This window comes from Eublepharis macularius, chromosome 4 (assembly GCF_028583425.1).
Source record: "Eublepharis macularius isolate TG4126 chromosome 4, MPM_Emac_v1.0, whole genome shotgun sequence".
Lineage (NCBI taxonomy): Eukaryota > Metazoa > Chordata > Lepidosauria > Squamata > Eublepharidae > Eublepharis > Eublepharis macularius.
Window position 1 is genome coordinate 154,157,855 of NC_072793.1, and position 24,166 is coordinate 154,182,020.

Consider the following 24,166-nt stretch of genomic DNA (forward strand, 5'->3'; position numbering starts at 1 on the left):
TCTGGTTTCATGAGCAGACGTAGCAGGGAAACGGGTGAGACAGGGCTGTTAATGGGCAGGAATGGAGGACACTGCCTCCCCAGAAGTCTACCATCTCATTTGGCTTCATGGTAGAGCTGGCCCTGATTAGCATGTGTGACTGGCCTGTCTACCACAGATGGTACTTCAATATAATTTCAGATTACCTCAAGCGCAACTCTCTTCAGTATAGGGCCCACAAGCACCTGCAGTTATCAAATATACATTAATGAAACTGAATGTGCACCTGACTAGTGAAAAGCAATGTGTTTGAGGTGACATGGGTATTTTATTTGCTGTGCTGAATCTCCAGTGGCCATTCAAACATGCACATCCATTGCCTGTGGTCCCTTCCACCCCCCAAGTCCTTGACAAATTGAAGACTGAGTTTAAAAAATTCTAGAGGTCAGATTGCAGGGTACCCATAGATTTTTTTAAAAAAACTTTGCATCCAGTGTTTTATCTTAGAGCAGAACCACAAGTGACAAAAGGCACAGATTGGACACTTGTCAGCTTCCCTCAAGTTTTGATGGGAAATGTAGGCATCCTGGTCTCGCAGCTTGGCTCTCTGACTGCTGTCCAATGGACTTTTCAACTGTCACTTGTCCAACATTCCGCCAAGCTGCCTACATTTCCCATCAAAACTTGAGGGAAGCTGACAAGTGTCCAACCTGTGCCTTTTGTCACTTGTGGTTCTGCTCTTAGATAGAAGCAGATGTATGGAAGAGTTTGTCTTGGAAGGTTAGTTTTACTGATGGATGAATCAAAAGATTAATGTGCTTTGGGGAGGGAGAAGGAAAAAGTTTATTTCCCATGGAAAAAAATATTCTCTCTCATTTTGTATATATAACATGAGTTGCCTACTCAGAATTGACGTCCACCCAACTGAGCTTTCCAGAGACCAGCCAGATGCCTCTGAAAATGCAAATATGATGTTTCCTCTGTTTATTTGTCTCTTGAATCTGATATTGAGAAGTATGGTTTTGTACACAGAGGCTTCAATATGCCTTAGCACCAGTGATATCTTTGTTAAGAATATGTCTATCCTTTTTAAAAACCATGTTGCTACTTCCACGCTTTGAGCTGTGAATTCCAAAAGTTAATTATGTGTTATATGAAGAATTTCCTTTACTCCAGAACCTATTGCCAATCATCTTCATTGGGCTGGGGGTCCTGAATTTTTATGAGGGCTAAAAATTTCCTTCTCGCTAAACCATTTGAAATTTTCTAAACCAGTTTCCTCTCTCATGCCACTTCCCCCCTCCCTAGTTCTTTATTGCACATCAAATGAGAGGACAAAACTTCATGAGAAATTTTCCAGAAGGGCAGCCATGTTAATAGCAAACAAATGAATCTCGTAGCACCTTGAAGACTTAACAAAAATGTATCCCAGCATGGGCTTATGTACACTACAGCCCGATTCTGAATGAAACCTTCATGAACGTTTATGCTGGAATAAAAAGTTGCCTCAGGAGGACTACTATTTATGCTAAACATTTTCATTCTCCTTACCCCTTTTATCAAAGGAGGAGCTCAGTATGGCATATATAGAGTTCTCCCTACCTCTGTTTTATCTTCACAACAACACAGTGTGGGGATGGGCACAGTGGGTGGCCCCAGATCATCCAGAGAATCCCATGACTGAGTAGGGGATATGAACCTGCTTTTCTCTATTCTGAAGTTTTTAACTTCACTGGTTCTGATACATACCGCATTGCCCCTTTCACCCCCTGGGCCTATTTCCTGTGCCCTTTTTACAACAGCCTGACATGCAGAAATAGAAACGATGAAAGTTTTCCTGAATTAAAGGGATGTCACTATCTTTATTTGTTTAACCCAAGATCAGGACTGGATCAAAGACCAACTGCAGACCCTTTTCATATCTGCAGTCCTTTGGGAAAATTCCAAAGCCCTATTGTTTGTGATTTTCTCTGACATCACAGTCCCCGCAACAGTGGGGGACTGGCTGCTCCATTTCTCCTGGGAGAGAGGGTCTACTTCCTTGCTTTGCTTGTTGCTTGGTTTACTGTTTTTAAGGTGTGTTTGCTACCAAATTCAGGGAAGAATAGGGGGAGGGGAGCAGAAAGAAATGGAAGGGAAAAGCGGGGGCACAAAGATGGTTGCATAGAGAGACAGAGAGAAATTGGAACTTACACATAATGTATCTGAAGTCAGGAGTGAGCAGTGAGGTAATGAAGGTTGCAGAAGTATGCTGAAGAAGCTGAAGTATCCAGAATGATTACATTGCAAGCAGACAGTAGCTTGTTAGCTGTAAGCAAAAGCAGCCACTGGAGGAGAGGAAGTTGCTCCTTAAATCTTTCCCCAGTGCCATTTTCCCATCCAAAACTGGAACCCACCTCTACCCTTCAAAGATTTTCTCCGCATGAAGACAGATCTTGAGGAATTTTGAACAATTCTGACAGCATGAGATGATTTTGCATTAAAAGTTGGTTGGTGTGAAAATGTGAGTAAGCTAGCACATTTCTCCTGTGTTGCTCCTCAAAATTGCAGCCTTAGGCTGCTGAGCTAGGGTTGCCAATTGCCTGGAGAAAAAAAATGTCCTGCCCCTTTAATATAGGATGGCATTTCTCGGGTGATGTTATTTATTTCCAAGGCACGAAAAGCTTTAGCTGCCCATTTCCATATACTACATCTATGTTAAGGAATAGGACATTTTCCTCCAGGCCTGTTGACAACCCTCCTCTTCACAGGTTTCCTGTGTCATGATACTGAGGTAAAAAATGGAAGGTAGGAGAGAAAAATAAAACACACTTTAATGAGAACACCTGTGCATTCTTCTTTGTCTATTCTCTCATGCAGGCTAAATAAATAAATACTCACTTCCTTTATTTATACCTCTCAATGGAGACAAAAGGTGGCTTGTATAATTCTTCTCCCCTCCATTTTATCCCCCTAATAACCCTGTGAGGTAGGTTAGGCTGTATGTGACTGGCCCAAAGTCACCCATCAAGTTTCCATGGAAGAGTAGGGATTTGAACCTGGTTCTCCCAGACCCTAGCCTAACACTCTAACCACCACAACACACTGGCTCTCTTGTCTATTGTCTTGTAGTCAGTCATAGCTAATGAGCTTTTTCTGTGCTTGAAGCCCAACCTCAGTAACTTTCCACAGACCAAATATGGAAAGTAAGCACAAAGGTTATGCTGATCTTATCAAGTATGGCCTAAAGCCGTCTCTTCAGAGAGGATGTTAACATTACAACAGCTATGAGAAGTAATACAATTCTCACAGTAATCGTCAGAAAAAGCAGGAAAGTTGTACAACCATATGGTTCCATTTAAAATCCAAAACCGAGAATGAAATCTGTATAATACTTTTTATTAGGACCAACCATACTGACACAAACATTGTGCAAACATTGTGTCAGTTTGCTCAGTCCTTATAAAAGGTATTGCACATAGCTTATTCTTGTTCTTCTATTCTTGTTTTGGAACAAAGCCGGGGGCGGTGCAGAACCTGGCCAGCTTGTTTTCTTTGGAGGGACAGTTGTTAGAAAAGCAAGACCTGTTTTGGCTTTTCCCTGCTTTTTTGGCAAGATTTTTTAAGCTGTACATCTTTGGTGATGTAGACCACTTGCCGACTGGGTAGAAAAACATGGGGTTCTGCACCAAGACTTGGAGAACACTGCTTGCTTCTGTCCCTAGCCACAAACTGTTGAGTTTCACCCCGCCCTCAAGAACTTCCCAAACTCTCTGAGCCTCAACATCTGGCCTGAAGTTGCGTCAGACCTGCTACATGCTCTGTCCCTTGTTTGATTCAAGTCTCAGGAAACCTATTGACAAAGAACTTCCCAACAATCTGAACTCATAATTGGATCATTCTGTGGTTTATATTGAAAGGCAATTGATTTCCATTTCTGTCATCCAATACCATGGGATATATTCATTGGTGATCTCTTGAGATAGCCACTTAGGAAAACATCCAAACGGCTTTCTTGGCCTACTTGATGCCTAATACAGATCTCAATTATTTCAGAGCAATCTCTCATACTTATATCTACAGCTGTTTTAAACCATGAATGTTAGAAATGAATTAGGATATTAAAACTTAATAATTTTCTTTATGTCCTTACTGAAACCTCTAGGAAACCTAGGAAAGTATTTCTGAACTTGAAGTCTTTAAAACTATCATGTTTTTATTCATGTTCTGTTTTATGATGTGAAGACCTCGTGTTTAGCTTTGTGTTTAGAATATTGTGTTTGTTTGTGTATTACATTGTGTTTTGAAAGTCAATGTGGTGTAGTGGTTAGAATATTGGATGACATCTGGGTTCAATTCCCTATATAAAGCTACCTTGGATGACTTGGATCAATTGCCTTCCTAGCCAACCTCACAGGGTTGTTGTGTGGATACATTGGCTTAGAGGAGAACCATGGATGCCACCTGGAGTTCTTAGAGGAAGAATGGGATAAAAACATGATCAATTTCTGATTGATCATTTATTTTAGGATAATACAGAGAACAGGAGCTTAGAAGGAAAGAGGTCCATGTCTTTCCGTGGAACGCCACCTCCTTAGCAGCAACCATGGTCCTGACGCTGAGGTTCAGGTTGAGAGCTTTTATGGTTTTAAACGGCTCCTGTGCCATCAGTGCCTTAACCTTTGCCTGATATTCAGAACTTAAGATAACGAAGCATTCTCCATTACTTTGGAAATAGCTTTGAAACAGTTCTAAAAAAACTGATGGAAGATATTTCTATCAATACTTGCCATGGCAAACAAAAAAAGAGGGCTATCAGTAGCGTTAACAGCTAGTGACATTCTCAAGAGCATCTGGCTGGCAGCTTTTAGGGATTGATACTGCAGTTACTCCATTCTAAGCTGGAGAACAAAGAAAGTTTGTCCCCCAAAGAAACCAGAATTTTAAGCCGAGGTGTAAAGCCAGGAAACATTATTCTGGCTATTATTTTTGTTATTTCTATATTTGAATCCTAAAGATTCATTAAAAAAAATACTGTTCAGAGGTAGGGTTCAGCATTTGAACTTGCCTACTGTACCTTAAAACAGATCTTTTGTTAAGAGTTCACAGGAAGAGGTCAAAACACAAATGTCTCTGCATAACAATGAGCCGAAGTATAAAGGTATGTATACAGCTGTTGTTCTGTGGATTTCCAGTTTTGTAATATTACTAGGTGTGCTGCAGTAGTGAAAAATCATAGTATGGATTCGGGTGCTATATTACTGTGTTCTGCTTTCAACAAATCTAATAAAAACTATTTAGGGTTTTATGTTTACTTCCAGAATTGTGTTGATTCCAAAATGTTTTTATTTCTTTACACAGTCATCAGATATGGAAATAGGATCCCATTGCTTTGCAACCCTGCTCACAGAGTGTAAAGGAAGTTGGCATATGTGACTTCACTGATGTGAGGTATGATGCTGGCAGCATTTTCAAACCCTGTTCCTTCCTGTTCCTTAAGCAACAGTTTAATCTACAGCAGTAAGTGGATTCCAGTAGGGTAGCCCTGTTAGAACCTTGCAGCAAAAATTAAAGATGCAAATTTGACATAAATATGGCAAGTCAGAAACCTATAGAAGAGCATTTCAAATGCTAGAATGTGCAGTTACTGACCTTAGGTCCCCCCACCCCCAAATAGGTTTAATTGTATTAACCAGAGCTTATATTTATCTCAGCCTTTACTGTCTTTAAATTGCTTTGCAGAACAAAGGACACTTGTGTATTCACCCATTACAGTTGCTGTGAATGGTCACTGTTTAACTTGTGTGCTTTAGAGTTTTGCATAGAAAAGTTACAGACATTTGGTATTTTATGGCCTTTTCATTGAACAGTTACCCCACCTGCTATGTATATATCTACAGACTGGGGTTTCACTTCATGCATCCAATGATTAATTTATTTACTTCATTCATTGGGCCTTTCTGCCCACTGTGGCAGCTTACATTGTTCTTTTCTCCTCCAATTATCCTCACAACAACCCTGTAAGGTAGGTTAGGCTGAAAATGTGTGGTCAGACCAAGGTCACCCAACAAGATTCCATGGCAATGAGGATTTGAGCCTGGATCTCTAAGATCCAATGATGGGGGCTCTGTCACACAATTGTGTACACAACAAATCTGTTCATTTTAAGGTGCCATGCGGTTTTGTTTTTGCAGCCAGAGGGGGATCATGCCCTGAAAAGTTCTGCTGGCGTAACAAAGCTCTTGTTAAACAGTCGGAAGCAGGGTGGTCCAGGGCTACTTTATTCCAGCCAGCCAACAACCTTACTTAGGAAGGGCACTCTGCACATGCTTAAAGGTCTAAACATTTTGTTGCTAGTGGCACTCAGTCTGAAGTGCCATTTTTGCCTTGGTTTTAACAAGGACAATAACAAAAGTGTATTGCAGGGGATAGGGGATAGAAGTTAAGCCTAGATGAGAGACCTCTTAGCACCCCTGTGAAAATTGCCTTGAGTTCCGTAACGGAAGAAATGCAGGCTACCAATGTAGTACTGTTAATAATAACCCGGGCTGATTCCCGGCCAATTGTCGCCGTTGGCCAGCAGAGGGCTCTGGTATTGCTGGGAGGCTTCTTTCTTTGTCTGTAGGGTCAGCCTTTAGGATTGAGTTTCCTGGGTCAGAGGTAGCTGCTGCAAGCCGCCGCCGCCGCCGCCTCCCCCTCTCCTTCCATTGTGGAGGGGGAAGCCCGCGCTCGACCCCAGCAGCTTTCCAGGCGGAGGGGGAAGATCCGCGCCCAGGAATGGTCCTCTAGCAGCCTCACATGAATTGGGGAGGCGGGTGAAGGGGCTGATCCAGGCAGGGGGCTCGCCCCCTTTAACCAGTAAGCTCCGAACCCAAGAAGGGATTGGATTAGCCGAACAAAGGCGCCCTCTTTCTGCCCCCTCACTCACGCCCCTGTTTTGGGTCGCCACCGGACAGGGGATCTCGCCGCAGCTGCCTTGGCTGACCCGCATGAGCTCTGGCTGCCTGGATCGCCAGGTAGGGATGAGCAGATCCCCTACGGATGGCAAAAGGAGAGAGAGGAGCGTGGCCCAACTGGGGGTGGGGAATGCACCAGGGTGTTGTGCATACTCGGGTCTGCTCCTATGCATCACACTGCTCCGACGGAGCCATCCGCGACTCGCGGGAGAGAAATAGCTCCGGGTTGCAGTGCTAGGAACTAGATCGCTCCTTGCCGGCCGCCTGTGGCCTGGCGCACTGTGGTTGGCTGTAGCCTGTGCTGCAGCTTTAATCTTCATGCTGTGGGTAGCGGATCTCTCTTTCGCGGGGGTTAAATTGCAGCCCTGCAACATGTGGCATGCTGAGGAAGGAAGAGTGGCTCCGAGCATGTGCAGAGAGCCCTTCTCTCCCACCGTGGCCCAACTCCTACATCACTCTGTACTTAGGGCTCTGTTTTCGGGCTTCAAATACATGCAAACGGTGGCCTATTTTCAGATTGCATATAATGTGCTATCCATTGTAGAGCTTGCAAGCAATATACATGACAGCAGCAGCTTGTGGTATGTACCAATGCGTGTATCTTCTGTAAGTCCTGTTGATATGTGTTTTGTTCCTGAGAAGGGGCCCTCAGTAACCAAAGTAAATCTCAAAAGTGTTTGAGGCTAGGGTGCCTGCCTGAAGACTTGTTCATAGAATCATAGAGTTGGAAGGGGCCATACAGACCATCTAGTCCAACCCCCTGCCCAGGGGGTTCTCTCTTATTAGGGAAGAGCCACTTTAGAAGAAGACTGGGAGTAGGTTGTGGATGGTGGTTATTCTTGAAAGATCCCTGTGGGGGATGGTCAGCCATCTCTTGTTTTAAGGAGCGTTAAGGGTTGCAAAATCAACATTTCTCAACATTGAGTGCAACTTCTATATAGTCAAATAGCAGAGCAGCAACTGCCAGCTCAGAAGCTAAATTCAGCCCTTCCAGAGATATCAAATGCCTGCCCCCCTCTTCAGTGGGGCAAGGCATACAGTGTCTTTTGTGCTATTTCAGAGAACTCAGCTGTGTATTCTTGCGGCTTGTCATTGGTGCAGAGGACTCTACCTTGGCATGCCCCAACCCTTCCCAACAAGGACTAGAAACTTGCTCTTAAAAATAGTTTAAAACATCCTTAATACCTTAGGCTGTTGATTGTTACAAGCAGTACATACTGTGGTTTTCATTCTTTTCTGTCCTTGGGATGGTTCACAAAACTAAGAAAGCAGGACAGCTATAGAGCAGTGTTTAGCAGTAGGCCCTTCAAAGCCCTTTTAGCTGTAGGATTTTGTGCTGAATGCTTCCATCTAGTAATCACAGGCAGTAACAGCTGATCTGTCTTCCTCATGAAATCAGGAGCAATTGGCCAAAGTAGGTCTTTTTTGGCTAGTCTGTAATTGAGGGCTAGTTCCTGCATTACTTTTTTTCTTCTGTTGCATCCTTGAATTAAGAAAACAAGTGAAAAATACATATCAGAAAGTGACGCTGATATTTAGAATTTGCTTTGGGGGTGCTACAATTTCCTGTATCAGGTTGATTGGGAAAGTTGGGAGTTTAGACTTGGGTCAAGGGGCTGGTCATGATGAAGATGTTGCTTAACTTGCTGTCTGAGAATTCTCCTTCCCCACCTCCTTAAAAAAGCAACACATTTGATTTCCTGCTAGGTAAAAAGAGGTGACAAAATGAGCCACATGGAGGAGAACTTTAGCCCAGAGGAGGCACGATCGCAGCTTGTGACCAAACGTAAACTCCTTAAGATGTTAAGCTTAAGTCCTGGACACAGTCAGTCTCGCGCTGAAGTGAGGGAGAAAAAAATCCCTTCAATGACGTGGCCAGTGAAACCAGTTCAGACCATCAAGAAACGGAAAGTCTTTTTGGTCCATCGGGGTACTCAGACAGAAGAGATTCCTGACATTTGCATTGAGTGCGGGAAAGTCTTCATCCAGAACTCGAGCCTAGTCAGTCAGTGGCAAGCACAGCCTGATGATAAGCCGCACAAGTGCTCTGAATGCGGGAAAAGCTTTTCAGTCCGCTCCAGCCTGAACAGGCACCAGAGAATCCACACAGGGGAGAAGCCTTATATATGTCTTGACTGCGGCAAACGGTTCAATGATAAGTCCAACCTCACCCAGCACCAGCGAATCCATACAGGCGAGAAGCCCTACGAGTGTATCGACTGTGGCAAAAGCTACAGCCGCAGCTCACACAAGAAGAAACACCTGAAGGACTCAATGGAAGAACAGATGGAGACCTGCACTCCGGGCGATGATGGTGCCGATGCTAGCAGTGGCAGTGAGAAACCAAAACCAAAGCAGAAACCGGAAGTGCTGAACACCTGTACAGAATGCCTGCGGAGCTTCAGCCACAACGCTGACCTTATCAAACACATGCGTATCCACACAGGGGAGAAGCCGTACAAGTGCAACATCTGTGAGAAAAGCTTCAATGTCAGCTCCAACCTCTTCAGGCACCAGAGAATCCACACAGGCGAGAAGCCATATGTATGCTCCGAGTGTGGGAATTGCTTCACTGACAAATCCACCCTGGTTCAGCACCACCGGATCCACACTGGGGAGAAGCCTTATGCGTGTCGGTTTTGTGGCAAGTGTTTCAGCCACAGCTCTCACCACAAGAGACATGAGAAGATCCACAACAGAGAAAACCCCTTGTTTGCTTATCCTGTCCCCTTGTTTTAACAAGTAATTCTCTCAGTGGGGGAGGGAGCAGGGGATATGGGACTGTGCGCCTCGAGGAGCTTACTTTTTTGAAGAATGCAGAAACCGCCAGTTTGAATGACAGGAGGCCAACGAAAGGTTCATCCATGACTCAATAGAGCTACTGGATATCAATGCATTAAGTTTACAGTATCTTTAACGAGCTCAGCATACGTTACGTGTTCCAGGGGATGCTCAAAAGTTAATGAATGTTGGTGTTCTCAATCAAATGCCAATAATCCTAGCTGAATTTTGTGAGTGTCTGAAAAAAGAACTCCCTAGCTTTGAGGCGTATGCCCCTGAATGCTGAGGCGAGAGCATTGAGGCGAGAGCCAGTATTCATTGGCTGAGTCTGGGCATGTGCTGATATTCACATGAATATCAGCCTTCACCAAAATAGGGAATATCTAATATTTCCAAAGAGCTCCTTGAATGGAATATTGTAAGAACTTGGGAATGTTGTAAGTAACATTTGGATTTTCAGTCAAGGTCCTGTAGAATTAGTATATTGATATGCAGTCATTGTATTGAGTTGTGGGGGAACCATCTGTTGATTCTGCTCCGGGGTGTTTTGGCTCTTGGGCCTCTGTTTTTCTTTCTGGCTCCTCTGACTACCTACGCAAACAAGTCCGCTAGTCTCTTTTTGAGAAAAAGACTCCCAGTCTCTATGCAAAGACTCTTGCGTGATGGAGAACCTGCTCGCTTCCATTAGGAGGTAGTGCTAGTAGTAAATTAATCTCAGTAGCCTTATACTTTGGGGCTTAACTTTTGGATCATGCTATATTAATTGGATTCCAGCTATTAGATCATGCTATATTAATTATCTGCTAAATTAGAACAAGCCCATATTTGGTAGAAAACTGTGTGCCATGTAGGTTTCTACGGAAAATTCACCTGATCAATGCCTCTTTGGTAAGCTAGGTAACTTGAATTTTCTTGAGGCCTCCAGAAAAGGCGTTTTTCAGACTTGGGAACTGTATTTTTTCCCTGCCCTTTGCTGCACTTTCTCAGCAACGTGGCTAGTAGAAATAGACATTGGAGGAAGAAGAGGCATGTTATTCTGTAGCAACAGGAAGATAAATTGTGCTGTAACACCATAGAGACTGAGTGGTTATTATGGCCTGAGACTTCATAGGCAACAGATGCCATCACGTACTCACACAGTGGACTGAGAAGGTGGAGGGTGTGTGCGTGTGTGTGTGTGTAAAGTATATAAAACACACGGACACACACACATGGTTAAAAATCAAATTAACAACATGAAAACTGAAGGTAACATGCTCAAATTACTGGACCACTAAACGTATGAAAACAAAACGTAATGAAATAGAGGATAGAAATAGAGTAAACCACCTATATTCTTTATCCAAGCCCTGAGAAAGGTTATCAGATTAGTTAACAAATCCTATTCTTTTCGGATTCTTCTGATTTAAGAATCGCAGCCCTATGGACCAAGAGGGAGCATTGGTGAAGGCTGCGACATTCAGTCGTTGGTTTCTATATGTTCCCCTGTGTTGTCCGGTTTATGTCCAGAAGAGCGTGATCCATTCTGATAAGAGTTAGTGTTCCCTCCAGCCATGTTGGAGATGTTTTATGTGAATCTTGGCTCAGCCATGGACCTAGTGGGCAAAGTCACTGCCTCTGTGCCTCTGCTCCTCCTCTGTAAAAACAGGAGTACTGGTGATCTACTTAGCTGGGTAGTTATGCTTAACTATTAAAATAAGGCAGTGTTGTGGCCCACTCTGATCTTTAGAAGTAAGGTGGGCCTACAAATTTAGATCTAACAGAGGTAGCCTGAAATGGGAACTATAAAAGTAACACAATGGGAAATTTTGGAATTAGCTGTCCATAGAAGACTGTTGTTTGCTATTATCTAAGTAATTTTTGTGGTTAGCTTTTATCCTTTTCTGTAGGCATCTTTTATGAAAATGTTTGTCATTAATAGAATGTCTGATAGGAAATCTAACCTTGGCTCTTTTGACATATTATAGCAGTTGATTCTACAGGTTAATTAAATATTTTGGACTATTGGCTTTTTTTTGGGTTAAGCATCTTGAATGAGATCTAGAGGGGCAGACAGACCTTGTCCTCTAATTCTACAAATACAAGGAAACAACCCCCCAACATTTCTAACCCCCCTATCCATATGCCCTGCATTCATGCTCTTTGAATTCATGTTTTATTTCTGTCTGCTGTCTGTGTTTTGTATTCCAGAAGGCAAACTCTTGGCTAATATAGAGGGCTTTAGAATATTTCCACTATTATTTGTAGATTATTCTTTTTCAAGCATTATGTGTTAAGGGTTTTTTTGTAAAAAAAATTTAAGTCAACCTTACACAACATCACCCATTGCAAACACTTCTGCTGCCCTGTCTGCCCGCCTCATTGCTAAAATGCACCTGCAGTGCTACCATAGCATTATGGTTTGTTGTATGGTGTTGGAAGGGAGGGAAGGTGGCATGGTACAGCCTGATCTCGTCAGATCTCGGAAGCTACGCAGGGTCCGTACTTGGATGGGAGACCACCAAGGAAGACTCTGCAGAGGAAGGCAATGGCAAACCACCTCTGCTTCTCACTTGCCTTGAAAGCCCTAGCAGGGGTCGCCATAAGTCAATTGTGACTTTATGGTACTTTACACAGACATGGTGTTGGCATGGCACGTGATAAACCCTCTCCTAAGCATTTTTGTGTTGGCAGAGCTAGACTTTGGATCACAGCAGAGTGATCTGTCTGCTTTGACAACCAAAGTTGTGGACCCGAAAGATCAGCTGAAATCTAAGAGGTTTTTTAAAGATCAATAACCATGCAAGATTGCTGCCCAGCATCCAAATTCAGCAAGTCTTTTATGCTTGTGATGTCCACTAGCAGGGAGGATGGCTTTTTAAAACAACTTAAATAAATGGATAGGTCTATCAAAGGCTATTATCCATGCCAACTAAGTAGAATCTACAGATTCTGGCTGAATGGAGTCTCTCTCCATGTACTGAGGCAGAACACTGAGACACTAGTATTGGTAACTTCCATCAGGGCCTGCTAAAGAACTTCCCAAGAGATCTGACTGGCCACTGTTGAATAAAATCTTTATGTGCATTAGAAGATGAATGTGGATTACATGTGTCCCTCCCAAATTCCCATAATAATATACCCCATAATTCTAAACTTAGTGATTACTGTGGATGAAATGTTTTGCCAGAACTCTATAAAGATTTGCTGGTACTCTGTACCAATCTATTCCTGTCTCCTTCTGCCACTGTGTTTCCTGATGTACAGAGCCATCTTCCCCCACCCCTCCTCCCCAGGTGTTTGCCATTGCAAGGATTTCAACAGTGGGCATAGCTCACAGAGAATGGGGATGTTCATGCAAGATCTCAAAAGTGTGCTTTGTTAAGGACCTGGAGCTGTAGATGAGGGGTGGGGAATGGGTGAACTCAGCTTCTTCCTGAATTCCCGCAGTTAATTTAGAGCACAGCAATGTGTATATGTAGTTCACATCTTTCCTTTTTAAAATAGGTGATGTGGTGTAATGATTTTAAAGCAAGCCTTGCTATTGAAGTGAATGGAGAGTTATAATAACTTAACTGACATAGTATCTAAGCATTTCCCTGGTGAATGAAACCTTAATTAATAAAATAAAATAAGGTTTGCTATTGTGCAGTCTGCTTTCTTTTACCCTTTTCCTGTTCTGAATGTCTTTAGTTGTCCTATACTTGTTTGACATAAGAAATATGGGCTACCTTTCAAAGGGTGTACGTCCCCTACTTACAACCTGCTGGAACATCTGAATGGTACAGAGATTGATCTTCTTCTCCCCTTCCCACCTTGCATCCTGGAGATTTGTTTTTACCTGCTTTAGCAAGAAATGGGACCTGCTTCTGCTGTTCTCAGTGGTTCTTGCTCAGTTCTGTTGCTCACTCCCTTCCTCTACTTATTTTGGGTAAGCCATGCCATGCCTTGGATCCCACATAGATTTCCACGGGTGCAGGGAAGGGAGCAATTTTCACCATCTCGTCCCTCTCATGGAATTGGAGGTCTCCGGTGGGAGGGGGATTGGTGAAAAACACCCTCTTTCTTTGCAGACTTGGAAATCTAAGTGGGATCCAAGCCATTGTATGCTTCTGCAGGTAGAGAAATGGGAGGAGCTACACATCCTAGTGATCAACCTGGTATGGGGCAGTGTCACCTTCAGCGATGCCGGGAGAATTAAAAATAGATCGGTTGAAACCTGATACTTCTACAAGGGTCCTCTTTCCACTTCAACAGCAGCGCACCAGGAACATGATCTTTCAGGTGGGAAATGTACTGTACGTGAAGCATGAGGGAAGGTAGCAAGGTATAGTCCGATTTTATCAGATCTAGGAAGCTAAGTAGGTTGGTACTTGGATGGGAAACCACCAAGGAAGACTGCAGGGGATGACAATGACAAACCTGCTTCTCACTTGCCTTGAAAGGCCGTTGTTGAGGTTGCCATATGTCAGTTGGGACTTGACAGCACTTTACACACACACACAAAGCATGTGTTAAACTTTATGGAAGCAGGGCATGTTCTGCCTAACCACTGCAAGTGTTCTTGTAGAATTTGTTAGTGGGAATGCAGGCCACAGGAAAACAGGATTTGCTAAATATGAATAAAAGTTTGTGTGAACACAATAACCATTGTCTAGGAGGGCAAATATGGAGTAACATGTTGGTGTTCCTGTGTGTATACAGGTGATAATAGGATCAGAGTAATGGGATAGTCAGTGCGGTGAATTTGCTAGAGCACTGAACTAGAATTAAGACCAGAGAGACCTTGGATCAAGTCCCCACTAGGTCCAGAAGCTCACAGCATGGTTCTAGGCCAGTCATTCTCCCTCAGGCTAGCCTACCTGTGAGGATTAAAAACAGAGGGGAGATCATTGTGTGCCATCCTGCACTCTTTGAAGCAAGTGCAGGGTAGAGATACAAAGACAAGCTAGAAATTTAGGTCACCCTGCATACAACACTTGTAACTACCAATAAACAGACTTTTTGATATAGAACATTTCACAAGAGAAAGGAAATACTGGTCAGAACTGGCTTTTCTGTTGTGGATGAACTCAGGTTATTTGTTTGATTATCTGCTCCTCTTCCCATTTTATACTTACAATAGCCCAGTGATTTAAAGTGGGCTGAGAGTGGGTGTCTGCCCAAGGTCATCCACTGAACTTCAAAACAGAGTGGGGACTTGAATCTGTGTCTCCCCATCTGTTGTTGAACATTTCTAGAACACACAATCCTAACCACTACAGAATACTCACATTTCATGGCAGACCTGAGTACCCTGTGTCTCACCAAACAGGTCACTTGTTATGCAGTGTGGTGCTTGAATATAGAGTCAAGGGTTGGCCAGTGTCCATCCATGGTATACTTCATAGATGACAAGTTTTGTAGAACTCCTGTTTCAGTCTGAGCAAAAGGATGGACTTCTGTTGATCTGGTTTCTGGTTTGATCAGCTCAGAGTATCAACAAAACTGCTTTTGAGCTTTCCAAGAACTTTGGAAATGTGTAGCTGTTGAAGATGGTTAGACAAAACCATTTCTAATGCAAGATGCAGTTCCTACAATTGTGGCTAAAATATGAATCATTGGGAGGTGAGAGATCCCCATATGTAAAGGTAGCAGTCATGGGGTGAGGGCCTGGTGGAATTCCCAGGTTTTCTTGGGTACATATACAAAATCACATCCTTTTAGGAGTGCTGAATGCAGAATAGCTGGCATCTCTGTTCCCTACACTTGCTAATGTGAATTAAAACTCCTACATCATACATAAGCATGCCTAGGTTGTATGTGCTACCCTTTAACCACTCCTTCCTTCTTGCTATCAGGGTGGTTAAAGTAGCTAATCCACATTTTTTAGAAAAACCCTTGAATATTTGTTCCCTTTTGTTCATTGTCAGCCAGTGCCTAGTCTTGGCCTGGGGGCAAGTGGCTATTAAAGCGGCCAGACTTTTCACTGAAGCAAGTGCCTCCTCTCACCCTGTTTACAGATGTACTATTTCTGATCACTTCTGGAGTATTTTTCTTGGACCTCTTTTAGGCTGTGAAGCAAAAATGTTAAAAGACTCCATTAAATGATGTCTGGGTGTGTCCCAATTTCTCACTCTTGAGCGGTTTTTTTCTGTCAGTGAAATGGGAACTATATCCACAGATTGAAGATGGTGATGTGTGTTAACCTTTAACATTCAAACAGCAACACTTCCCATCTAATTTTGAGGCCAAGCTAGGTGTGATAAGACCATGTATCTTGATTTGTTCATGGACCTGTTCTGTTCATGAGTTAGGTAAGTGTGGGATCTGATGGGTCAAAGATGCTGTTCCTTGCACTCTATCAGAGCTGGGCTGGGATCAGAGCTGGGCTGGAGAACGATACCCGAAGCGACAAGAATGTGGGGTGGTCGAGTGGGGAAAGTTTTTCTTCCTTCATCCATGAACTCTTTTTTTCATGTTTACTTAAGTCTCCTCCCTTGTATTTTGGTGGCCAATGAGGAAGAGACATAAATAAAGAAGAGGATAGACAAGAGAATAAACAAATATGGCTGCCTCTGCCTAGGCTTGGATCCTGTGGTAAATTTCCATTAATGGAAGGTGGGAGATTGAACTGAATTCTGAAATTCACTGCAGATCTTCTACTCTTGCACTGCTATATTTTGGGGAGCATTTTGGGCTACAGTGGGATGGGGGAGGCATCCATTGACCGAAATGACTTTTTCAGAGATTTACTGCACAATTCAATCACTCATTGGATAAAGGACATGTGGACATTTATTTAAAATATTTTATATCACACTTTATCTTGCAATGAACCAAGGCAGTTGAACTACAGAAGTGTTAGAGTGCAATTAGCCATTCTTTTAAGAACGTAAGAAGACCCTGCTGGATCAGGCAAGTGGTCCATCTATGCTTGTGGCCATCACTACATCCTCTGTCAGTGAATTCCACATCTTACTCATTGTGTAAAAAAGTATTTCCTCTTGTCTGTCCTGAATCTACAGCCCATCAATATCATTGGATGCCATTCAGTTCTAGTACTATATGAGAGGGAGAAAAAATTGTCTCTGTCCACCCTCTCTACCCTGTGCATAATATTATAACCCTAGAAAGGAGGTGGTATGCAAACTGCAGAACAATTTTATCTGTCACATCCATCAATGTGGTGTGCGTGATGCAGACCTTCCCCATCAGAAATCCACTGTGGTGTTGGTCTAGGGTTTAAATCCCCATTCAGTTCTGAAGCTCACCAGATAGCCTTGGGCCAGTTATTTTCTCTCAGCCTCACCTATCTTTTTAGTATTGTGAGTAAAAAGGGAAGGGGCAGGGAGAAATTCCCACAAGCACAGAAATGCAATGTATCTGATTTCCTCACAATTTCATCTCTTTGTTGGAGAGAGTTTTTTTGTCTGGCACAGCTTGAGACGCCACCAAGCCAAATGCAGATCAAGAGTCATGTACTGGGGCCTGTCAAGTCTTCAACAACTCCAGCTGTGTTTGCAGTCCAGGACAGGCAGCAGAAGCGGAAGGCTTATTGACCCTCTGGTTGGCTGCCATACCTGGATGGTACCCAGTATTTCACACGGTACATCACAACTTGTGTGGGTCTCTATTAGAGACTTAGGAACTCTGCCTGAATAATTGTTCTCCAGGTACAAATCTCTGCAATAGGTAGTTCAACGTTCAGCCCAATTTTGGCTCTGGAGATAGAGAGCACTCAGGGAAATGACCCAAAGTTAGCTTGGCTGCTACTTTATCAATGGACCAGCAATAAGGCCCATTGTTTTGGAAAATACAATGGGCCCTAGCAGCGCTCAACCCCCACAACTCCCTCCATGGCAGTTGAAGGGGGGATTGGGAAAGAAATCGGGGCCTCCTTCCTCCTCCGGCCCCTTGGCCACTGCTTGGCCAAGGGGCACTGTGGCGGTGGCAGCAGGCTCCTCTGCAGCGGAGGCCGTGGCAGCGGTGGTGGCAGGCTCCTTGGAAGCTCTGAGGTAGCGGGAAGGCCCGGTGCCATGGCACCGGGCCTTCCTGCACCCGCACTGTGCCTTTCTGGGCCTCTGGAAACCATTTTGCCCCTGACTCGCTTCTTATCCCTGCCACCAGGTGGTGGCTGAAGATCTCCTGGAATTACAACTGGTCTTCAGGTGACAAAAATCAGTTTGCCTGGAGAAAATGGCTGCCTTAGAGGGTGGAATCTATGGCATTATACCTAGCTGAACTCCCTCCCCTCCCCAAATCCCACCCTCTCCAGGCTCCACCTCCAAAATGTCCAGTAATTTCCCAACATGGACCTGGCCACCCTAGCCTGCGCGAGTAAAAGAAGTGAGTCATCGGCAACATGGTTTGCCTTTTATATAGTAGGATTAGGCACTATGTTTTCCTTTGTGAGGACCTTGGCTTATTCACCTAAGGCGATGAATAATCTCTGCTGGAATTCTAACAAAATTGCTGCAAGCCACAGTAAGTGTAGATGGACCACTGGTCTGAGTCAGTGAAAGATGTTCCTAAAGATAAGAGCTGGTTAGTTTCTTGGTTAGCAGTGTTGGCTATAGTTCAAAAAGCTGACTGTTCTAGTTTAGATGTAGGAAGAAAACATGTAAGAGAGGCCTAGATAAAACCAGGGCGAATAAGCCAATCAATGGCTATTACAAGATGGGCCAGTCATCTGGCCAGTGCCTCAGAACTTATGCCAATGGCCTTATTTAGATGTGACATTAGGCATAAACCCAGAGAGACAGCATGGTGTAATGGCTAGAGTATCAGACTATGATTTGGGAGACCCAGGTTCAAATCCTACATGGCCAGAAGGTTGCTGGGTGAACTTGAGCCAGTTGCTCTCTCAGCATGAACTAACTCACAAGGTGATTGTTGTAAGGATAAAATGGAGGAGAAAATAATCTAGTAAGACATTTTGGGTTCCCATTGGGAGGAAAAGTGGAGTATAAATAAACAAATAAATTCATTTTGGATTTCCACTCACAGTGTCGTGATTGACAGCTAGGTGTGCTACATCAGAACCACATTCTCCCAAGCCACATATCCTGGCTGGGCACATTCATTGAAGAGCAGTTTAATATGAGACCAAAGCACATGGAATCCTACAGAGGTCGGTTTTAAAACCAACATAATGCCAGACATCATGTTTAAACCGAGCCTCCCACTGCTTGCCTGATTCTTGTTCTGGCCTGTAAAGTATCTCCCGCTTCAAGTCTGTGCCACAGATTTCCTGTCATTACAACTCTTTGTATTGCAGTGCACGGGATTCTGCCTGCAGTGACTTTTCCTTTGCCTGCCCCCATCTCCGTCCCTGATGCCTGCAGTTAGCATTTAATTGGTGAGGGGAGGAAGCTGTAAATTTGAGGGGAGGGCTCCTTCCTTGCTGCCACCAGAGGGCCCTGACTATTGCTAAGGGAGGCATTTCTCTCCCTCTTTCCTTAACGTTTTCTGCTCAGCCTTCTTAAAGATTGAGCTTCCTGGGTCAGAAGAAGCTGCAGCTGCCGTCATTGTGAGCTTGCATGCTTTCCCTAAATAGTTTCCCTTCTCCCCTTCCCCCCCTTTCCTGTGTGGTCCAGGCTGAGGTGTGTGAGCGTGGGGGAGAAACCTCAATCCAAGCCGCACTCCTTGTGTACCTAAGGTGGGGAATGCCCTGAGCTGGAACAACCAGCCTCTCTCAGGACAGCCATTCATGCCTGAGCAGGAGATTCCAGGTACTTGACCAAAAAAAGAAAATTGGTTAAAAAGAGTGGGAAGGGGAAAATTATTATCTGAAGAGGGTATGTTTCTAAACCATGGAAAAGTCAGGCACAAATCAAAGTGTCTGAACAAGATCTGGGCACTTCACACGAGGCTGGCTTTTACTGTGAACAGCAGCAATACTGTGAGAGCTCAGACAGAGAAAGTCTTTTCCTAACTCCTGAAAGGGGCAATGTCAAGGCTCGGACACGGAAAGTTCTGCATACAGAGCAGGTCTTCTACAACGGAGCCACAGTCCTTTACATGTTACGAAGCTGGGCATCTGCTGCCATTTCTGGCTGCTTTTCTACTTGTACTTTGAGAATAAGCATAGGGGAAGGTTATTTATGTATTCGTTTATATCCCACCTTTCTCCCCAATGAAGATCCAAGGTGGCTTATGTCACTCTCTTTTCCTTCATTTTGTCCTCACTACAATCCTGTGACCTATGTTAAGCCAAGAGTAAGTGACTGGCCAAAGGCAAACTTCCATGGCAGGGCGGGGGTTTGAACTTGGGTCTCCCAGATCTTAATCAAATGCTCTAACCATCACACCATACTGCTAATGTGGGGAAACACTGATGGGTTGATTGAGGTTTTGTTTTTTAGCCTGGCCAAGTCTGATGTTAAATTTTTCACAAATGCATCTTCAGAATGGTTGTGTCCAGTCACCAACGGACCCTCAAGAGTTTTCCCATGCTCCCAGTGTGATAAAATAGACAAGAGGAAGAACCTCTGTGCAGATGTAATTCATAAATGCTAGTATTTTCATTTCAGGTCATGTTTTAAATTTGGAGAATGGGACCCAGGGTATGTGGGTGTCCAGGGATGAATTTTAAAAGTTGCATGCTATTTTGTTGGTAGACCTGTATTATTACAATAACTCGATGCACTGTTATTTATGAGCATAAGTGTGCATGCACTTATTTATTTGTAGAGCCCTATCAATGTGCAAAACACTTTGTGAAGTCATCATGTATTCTCTGAGGAGCTTCAAGTCTGAATTTGTACAGAGGGGGAGGAAGGAGGAGATAAAATGATAAAAAGGGAAGAATCTTTATAGGCTGTTACATGTACGTAGGCTGAGTTTCAGTTAGGTCAGAGGGTTAAGACCTGATTCACATATGCAAGGGGAATGAGATAGCAAAGGACAGAAGATCAAAAAATGGAGTGTACAAGACTGTGGGGTGGTGCTGCCAGCTTGGAATGTTCCTTTGCATAAAACACTCAAGGCAAATGGAAAATAAGTATGCCACTGCCTATTGCTTGCTGTTTCTATGTGCATGGAGTTTTTCACTTATTGAAATATTCTAAAACATGAGCCTTTAACTGCTGTCTGCAATGGCACAGTCCATTCCAGCAGATTCTCATTCTATGCTTTCCTGAAAAGGTGTTTTTTGAAGACGGATCTGAAAGAAGAGAAAAAGCATTGCAGAGATGTTGCTGGCAGGGAGATCCAAGTGTAAGGTCCAGCATGGGGAGGTGGAGCAGAGACCTTTGGATGGCTGAAGGTGGTGGAGTTGAGGGAGCAAAGGTCCCAGTCAGGGATACGTGAGAAAATGAGGGCTGAGAGGAAAGGGTGGGAGGAAGTTGTGGAGGGCTTTGAAAGAAAGAACAAGAAGTTTGTACTGAACTGGACTGGACAGGAAGCAGCTGGGAGGATTTGTATCATGTGGTCTATCAGCAGTCTAAGTTCAAAGTTTCCCCAAAGTGTGGGCTCTGACTCTTATCTGGGGGTCTACAAGGCAACTTGTGAGGACCATTTATCTCAGGCTGGATATGAGATGGCATAGCTATGTATGCATGTGGACAAGGAATTGGGTGGATAGAGGTGGGTGGGAGAGAGATTGGAAAATGGGCAAATGGTGGCAGCAATGAAGGAGGAAGGTTAGGAGGCAGGTGGGTACATCCCGTTCAATTTTGAGAAGGAAAGCAACTCTAAACTTGTGCTATCATAGCTGGAAGCAGAATCCAGAAATCCGGAGTCCATCCACTCAGCCCTGCTCCAAATGTCTAAATCCCAATTCTCTCCCAGATCAGAACCTGTCAGCGCATCATTCCACAAACTCATCTTTATCTGTCCTTTTGCACATGCTTAGTCTCTTTTGTCATCCCTCTCTCTGTGTGTGGGAATGTCCATCGTTTTGCTGACTCTGGAAGAGCATTTCCCATCTGGATTCTCTCTGTCTTTCCCCCTATGTGGCAGGCACAGTGTTGGTAAAGGGGGAGGCGAGCTTTCAGCAGCAGCTGCTGGGATGTCCCCTAAGAAGAACAAAAGCACTGCTTCTGTGAGCACCATGGTAAGCCAGAGTGCAGGTGGAGAGAGGAAGAAGAAGAACAAGCAGAAGTTGGAGCGCCCATGCCGCAGCCCTCCAGAAGAGGAGGTGGCAGTAAAGAAAAAAGAGGTGCCATACCCACATCAGGCAGCTGTCACCAAAGGCGGGCGCCCCAATCTCTGCTCGGTGTGTGGGAAGAGTTTCCTGCACAGTTCGGATCTGGTGAACCACCAACGGATTCACAGTGGAGATAAACCCTTTGTGTGTACAGAGTGTGGCCACAGCTTCAGGCAAAGTTCCACACTGATCACACATCAGCGCATCCACACTGGTGAGGCCCCTTATGCCTGTGGCTACTGTGGCAAGCGTTTCCGTGTCAGTTCCAACTTTGTGCGTCATCGGCGCATCCACACTGGGGAGAAACCTTACACTTGCCCCATCTGTGCAAGAAGTTTCACTGACAAGTCGACACTGACACAGCACCAGCGTACACACACAGGAGAGAAACCGTATCGCTGCTTAGACTGTGGAAAGAGCTTTAGCCGTAGCTCTCATCGCAAGCGCCACTTGCACAACCCACCTACTCGAGGCCACTCTCGCTGTTCCCATCGCCCACTTCCATCTCCGCCAGAGAGGTGTAGTGACAAAGTGAAGGCCACCAAAGAAGCAAAGGCTAAGAAGCAGACATGGGCAGTTCCTGCAGCTGAGCCAGCCGTTGAGATCCCCAACACATGTGCGGAATGTTGGCAGAGCTTCAGCCAGAACTCAGACCTGGTCAAACACATGCGCATCCACACAGGGGAAAAGCCATTCCACTGTAGCCACTGTGGCAAGCACTTCAGCATCAGCTCAAACCTGACAAGACACCAGCGCATCCACACAGGTGAGAAGCCATATGCTTGTGATGCCTGTGGCAAGTGCTTCACTGACAAGTCCACACTAACACAGCACCAGCGCACACACACGGGCGAGAAGCCGTATATCTGCATCTACTGCGGCAAGAACTTCAGCCGCAGCGCTCATCACAAGAGACATGAGCGCACTCACACAGCTGGGGATAACCCACAGGCTCTCCTTCCACTCTGGCACCACCCCCCATCACAGACTTTCTAGCAGGTGAAAGGAGAGACAAAGAGGATGGGGTAGCTACTACGGAGAAGGTGAGCATGAACAGACAGATACCAAATACTGGGAAAACAGTGTGCTTTCATCACTAAGCTTTTAAAAAAATATTATGGGGTGTTTGAAAAGAGAACACTTTTTGTCCTTGGATAGCTATGACGTTCTGGATAGGGACAAAAAATAGTCCTGATCCCCATTTTCTCCTTAATTTATTCACTTAATAATGTATACATGAAGAGAGATTTCTAGTTCCTCTAAAAGTAACATTAATCTTGAAAATGTGCAACAAAAAGTAAATGCACGCAGGAGTCGCCTTCCCTGTCCTCAAAGATATCCTGAGATGTTAAGAACCTCCTCAAACATTACCCTCTGAGACGTGTCAACAGCAGCCGGGGTGGGAGTTCAGCCATGGAATGTGACACTTTTCTACACTGCCACCAAGTGGTTTGTGAGTAGTAAGTACGGAGATATGTAAATTGTCCCAATTCATTTATTTGGTGGATGGGAGTCTTGCTGTTTTGTCCTCAGGATGTAGGGACAGACGAAATAAGCATGCTGAGGTGGTACCTTTTTATCTGAAAGGTTTGAACTTTGTTTTCAAAAGGCCTTTGAAGGCTTTTTATGTTAAACTTGGTAGAATCACTCCAAGATACTTTGGCTCTTGAGATGGAAAACTAAATAACACCTTCCCTAAACCACTAACCTGGGGGAGGGAATTCACTGGGAATATCTCATTTGTAAGATTATTGAAAAGGATAGAAACTGCACAAGAATGCAACAGAGTTTGCAAGGAGAACTGACAGGTGACTTCTGTCCTTTGGGTCAGATTTACCTGATTCCAACTTCAAACACTTCTGCCTCCAAAGGGTGGCTGGTTCCCTTTATCAGGCATCAGAACTAGGTCTGAAATCTTGACTCCTGGTCTTTGTCTCTTCAGTCTTTGACTTTCCATAACCTGATGAAGAACGCCAGATGGTTTTCACATGATGATAAAGAAATTATGAGAATAAGTTGTTCTAATTACTAGGACCATCATTTCAGGTGCTAGAGATTGGGAGGGAGGGGTTCAAAGGCCTACTTATGGATATATTCAAGAGTAAACTGAAAAACAAAAGAAATCAGTGTATTTGAATAGCATTTGCTGTGGCTACTTTTGAAAAACCTCAGGAGAAACAAAGACAACTTCCACATGGTGATGGTGATGATTCTGTTGCTGCACAACAGCAATGGCCCTTCCACAAGACAGATTTCCCTGGCCCCAGTTCCCTGTGGTTATCACACAGTTACACAAACCACACACCACACCCTACCTGAGGGGTTTGTGGAAGCCCTCCCCCAGCTTTGCTGTGATCTTTCC

The 24,166-nt window shown here is 44.2% G+C and overlaps 2 protein-coding genes across 4 annotated transcripts; both read left to right on the forward strand.

Moving 5' to 3' along the window:
• The first annotated feature begins 6,645 nt into the window (after nt 1-6,645).
• On the forward strand, nt 6,646-13,314 carry LOC129329155 (zinc finger protein 470-like). 3 transcript variants are annotated; one of them, XM_054978589.1, is made up of 2 exons: nt 6,646-7,495; nt 8,622-13,314. In XM_054978589.1, exon 2 carries the CDS (start codon nt 8,640-8,642, stop codon nt 9,651-9,653), a length of 1,014 nt encoding a protein of 337 aa, XP_054834564.1. In that variant the 5' UTR covers nt 6,646-7,495; nt 8,622-8,639; the 3' UTR covers nt 9,654-13,314. The 3 variants fall into 3 exon arrangements, with proteins under 3 accessions (XP_054834564.1, XP_054834562.1, XP_054834565.1); XM_054978587.1 differs by having other exon boundaries at nt 6,646-6,974; XM_054978590.1 differs by having other exon boundaries at nt 6,646-6,816.
• An 8,394-nt stretch (nt 13,315-21,708) lies between these two features.
• On the forward strand, nt 21,709-22,800 carry LOC129327668 (zinc finger protein OZF-like). Its single transcript, XM_054976421.1, has one exon. The coding sequence runs from the start codon at nt 21,709-21,711 to the stop codon at nt 22,798-22,800; it is 1,092 nt and encodes a 363-aa protein (XP_054832396.1).
• Nucleotides 22,801-24,166: the final 1,366 nt, after the last annotated feature.

Excerpts from the sequence above, each read along its gene's own strand:
- LOC129329155 (XM_054978587.1), top strand. The coding sequence starts at position 6,948 with ATGAGCTCTGGCTGCCTGGATCGCCAG. Across the intron at positions 6,975-8,621 it reads CTGGCTGCCTGGATCGCCAG|GTAAAAAGAGGTGACAAAAT; the intron begins GTAGGGATGAGC and ends ATTTCCTGCTAG.
- LOC129327668 (XM_054976421.1), top strand. The coding sequence starts at position 21,709 with ATGGTAAGCCAGAGTGCAGGTGGAGAGAGGAAGAAGAAGAACAAGCAG.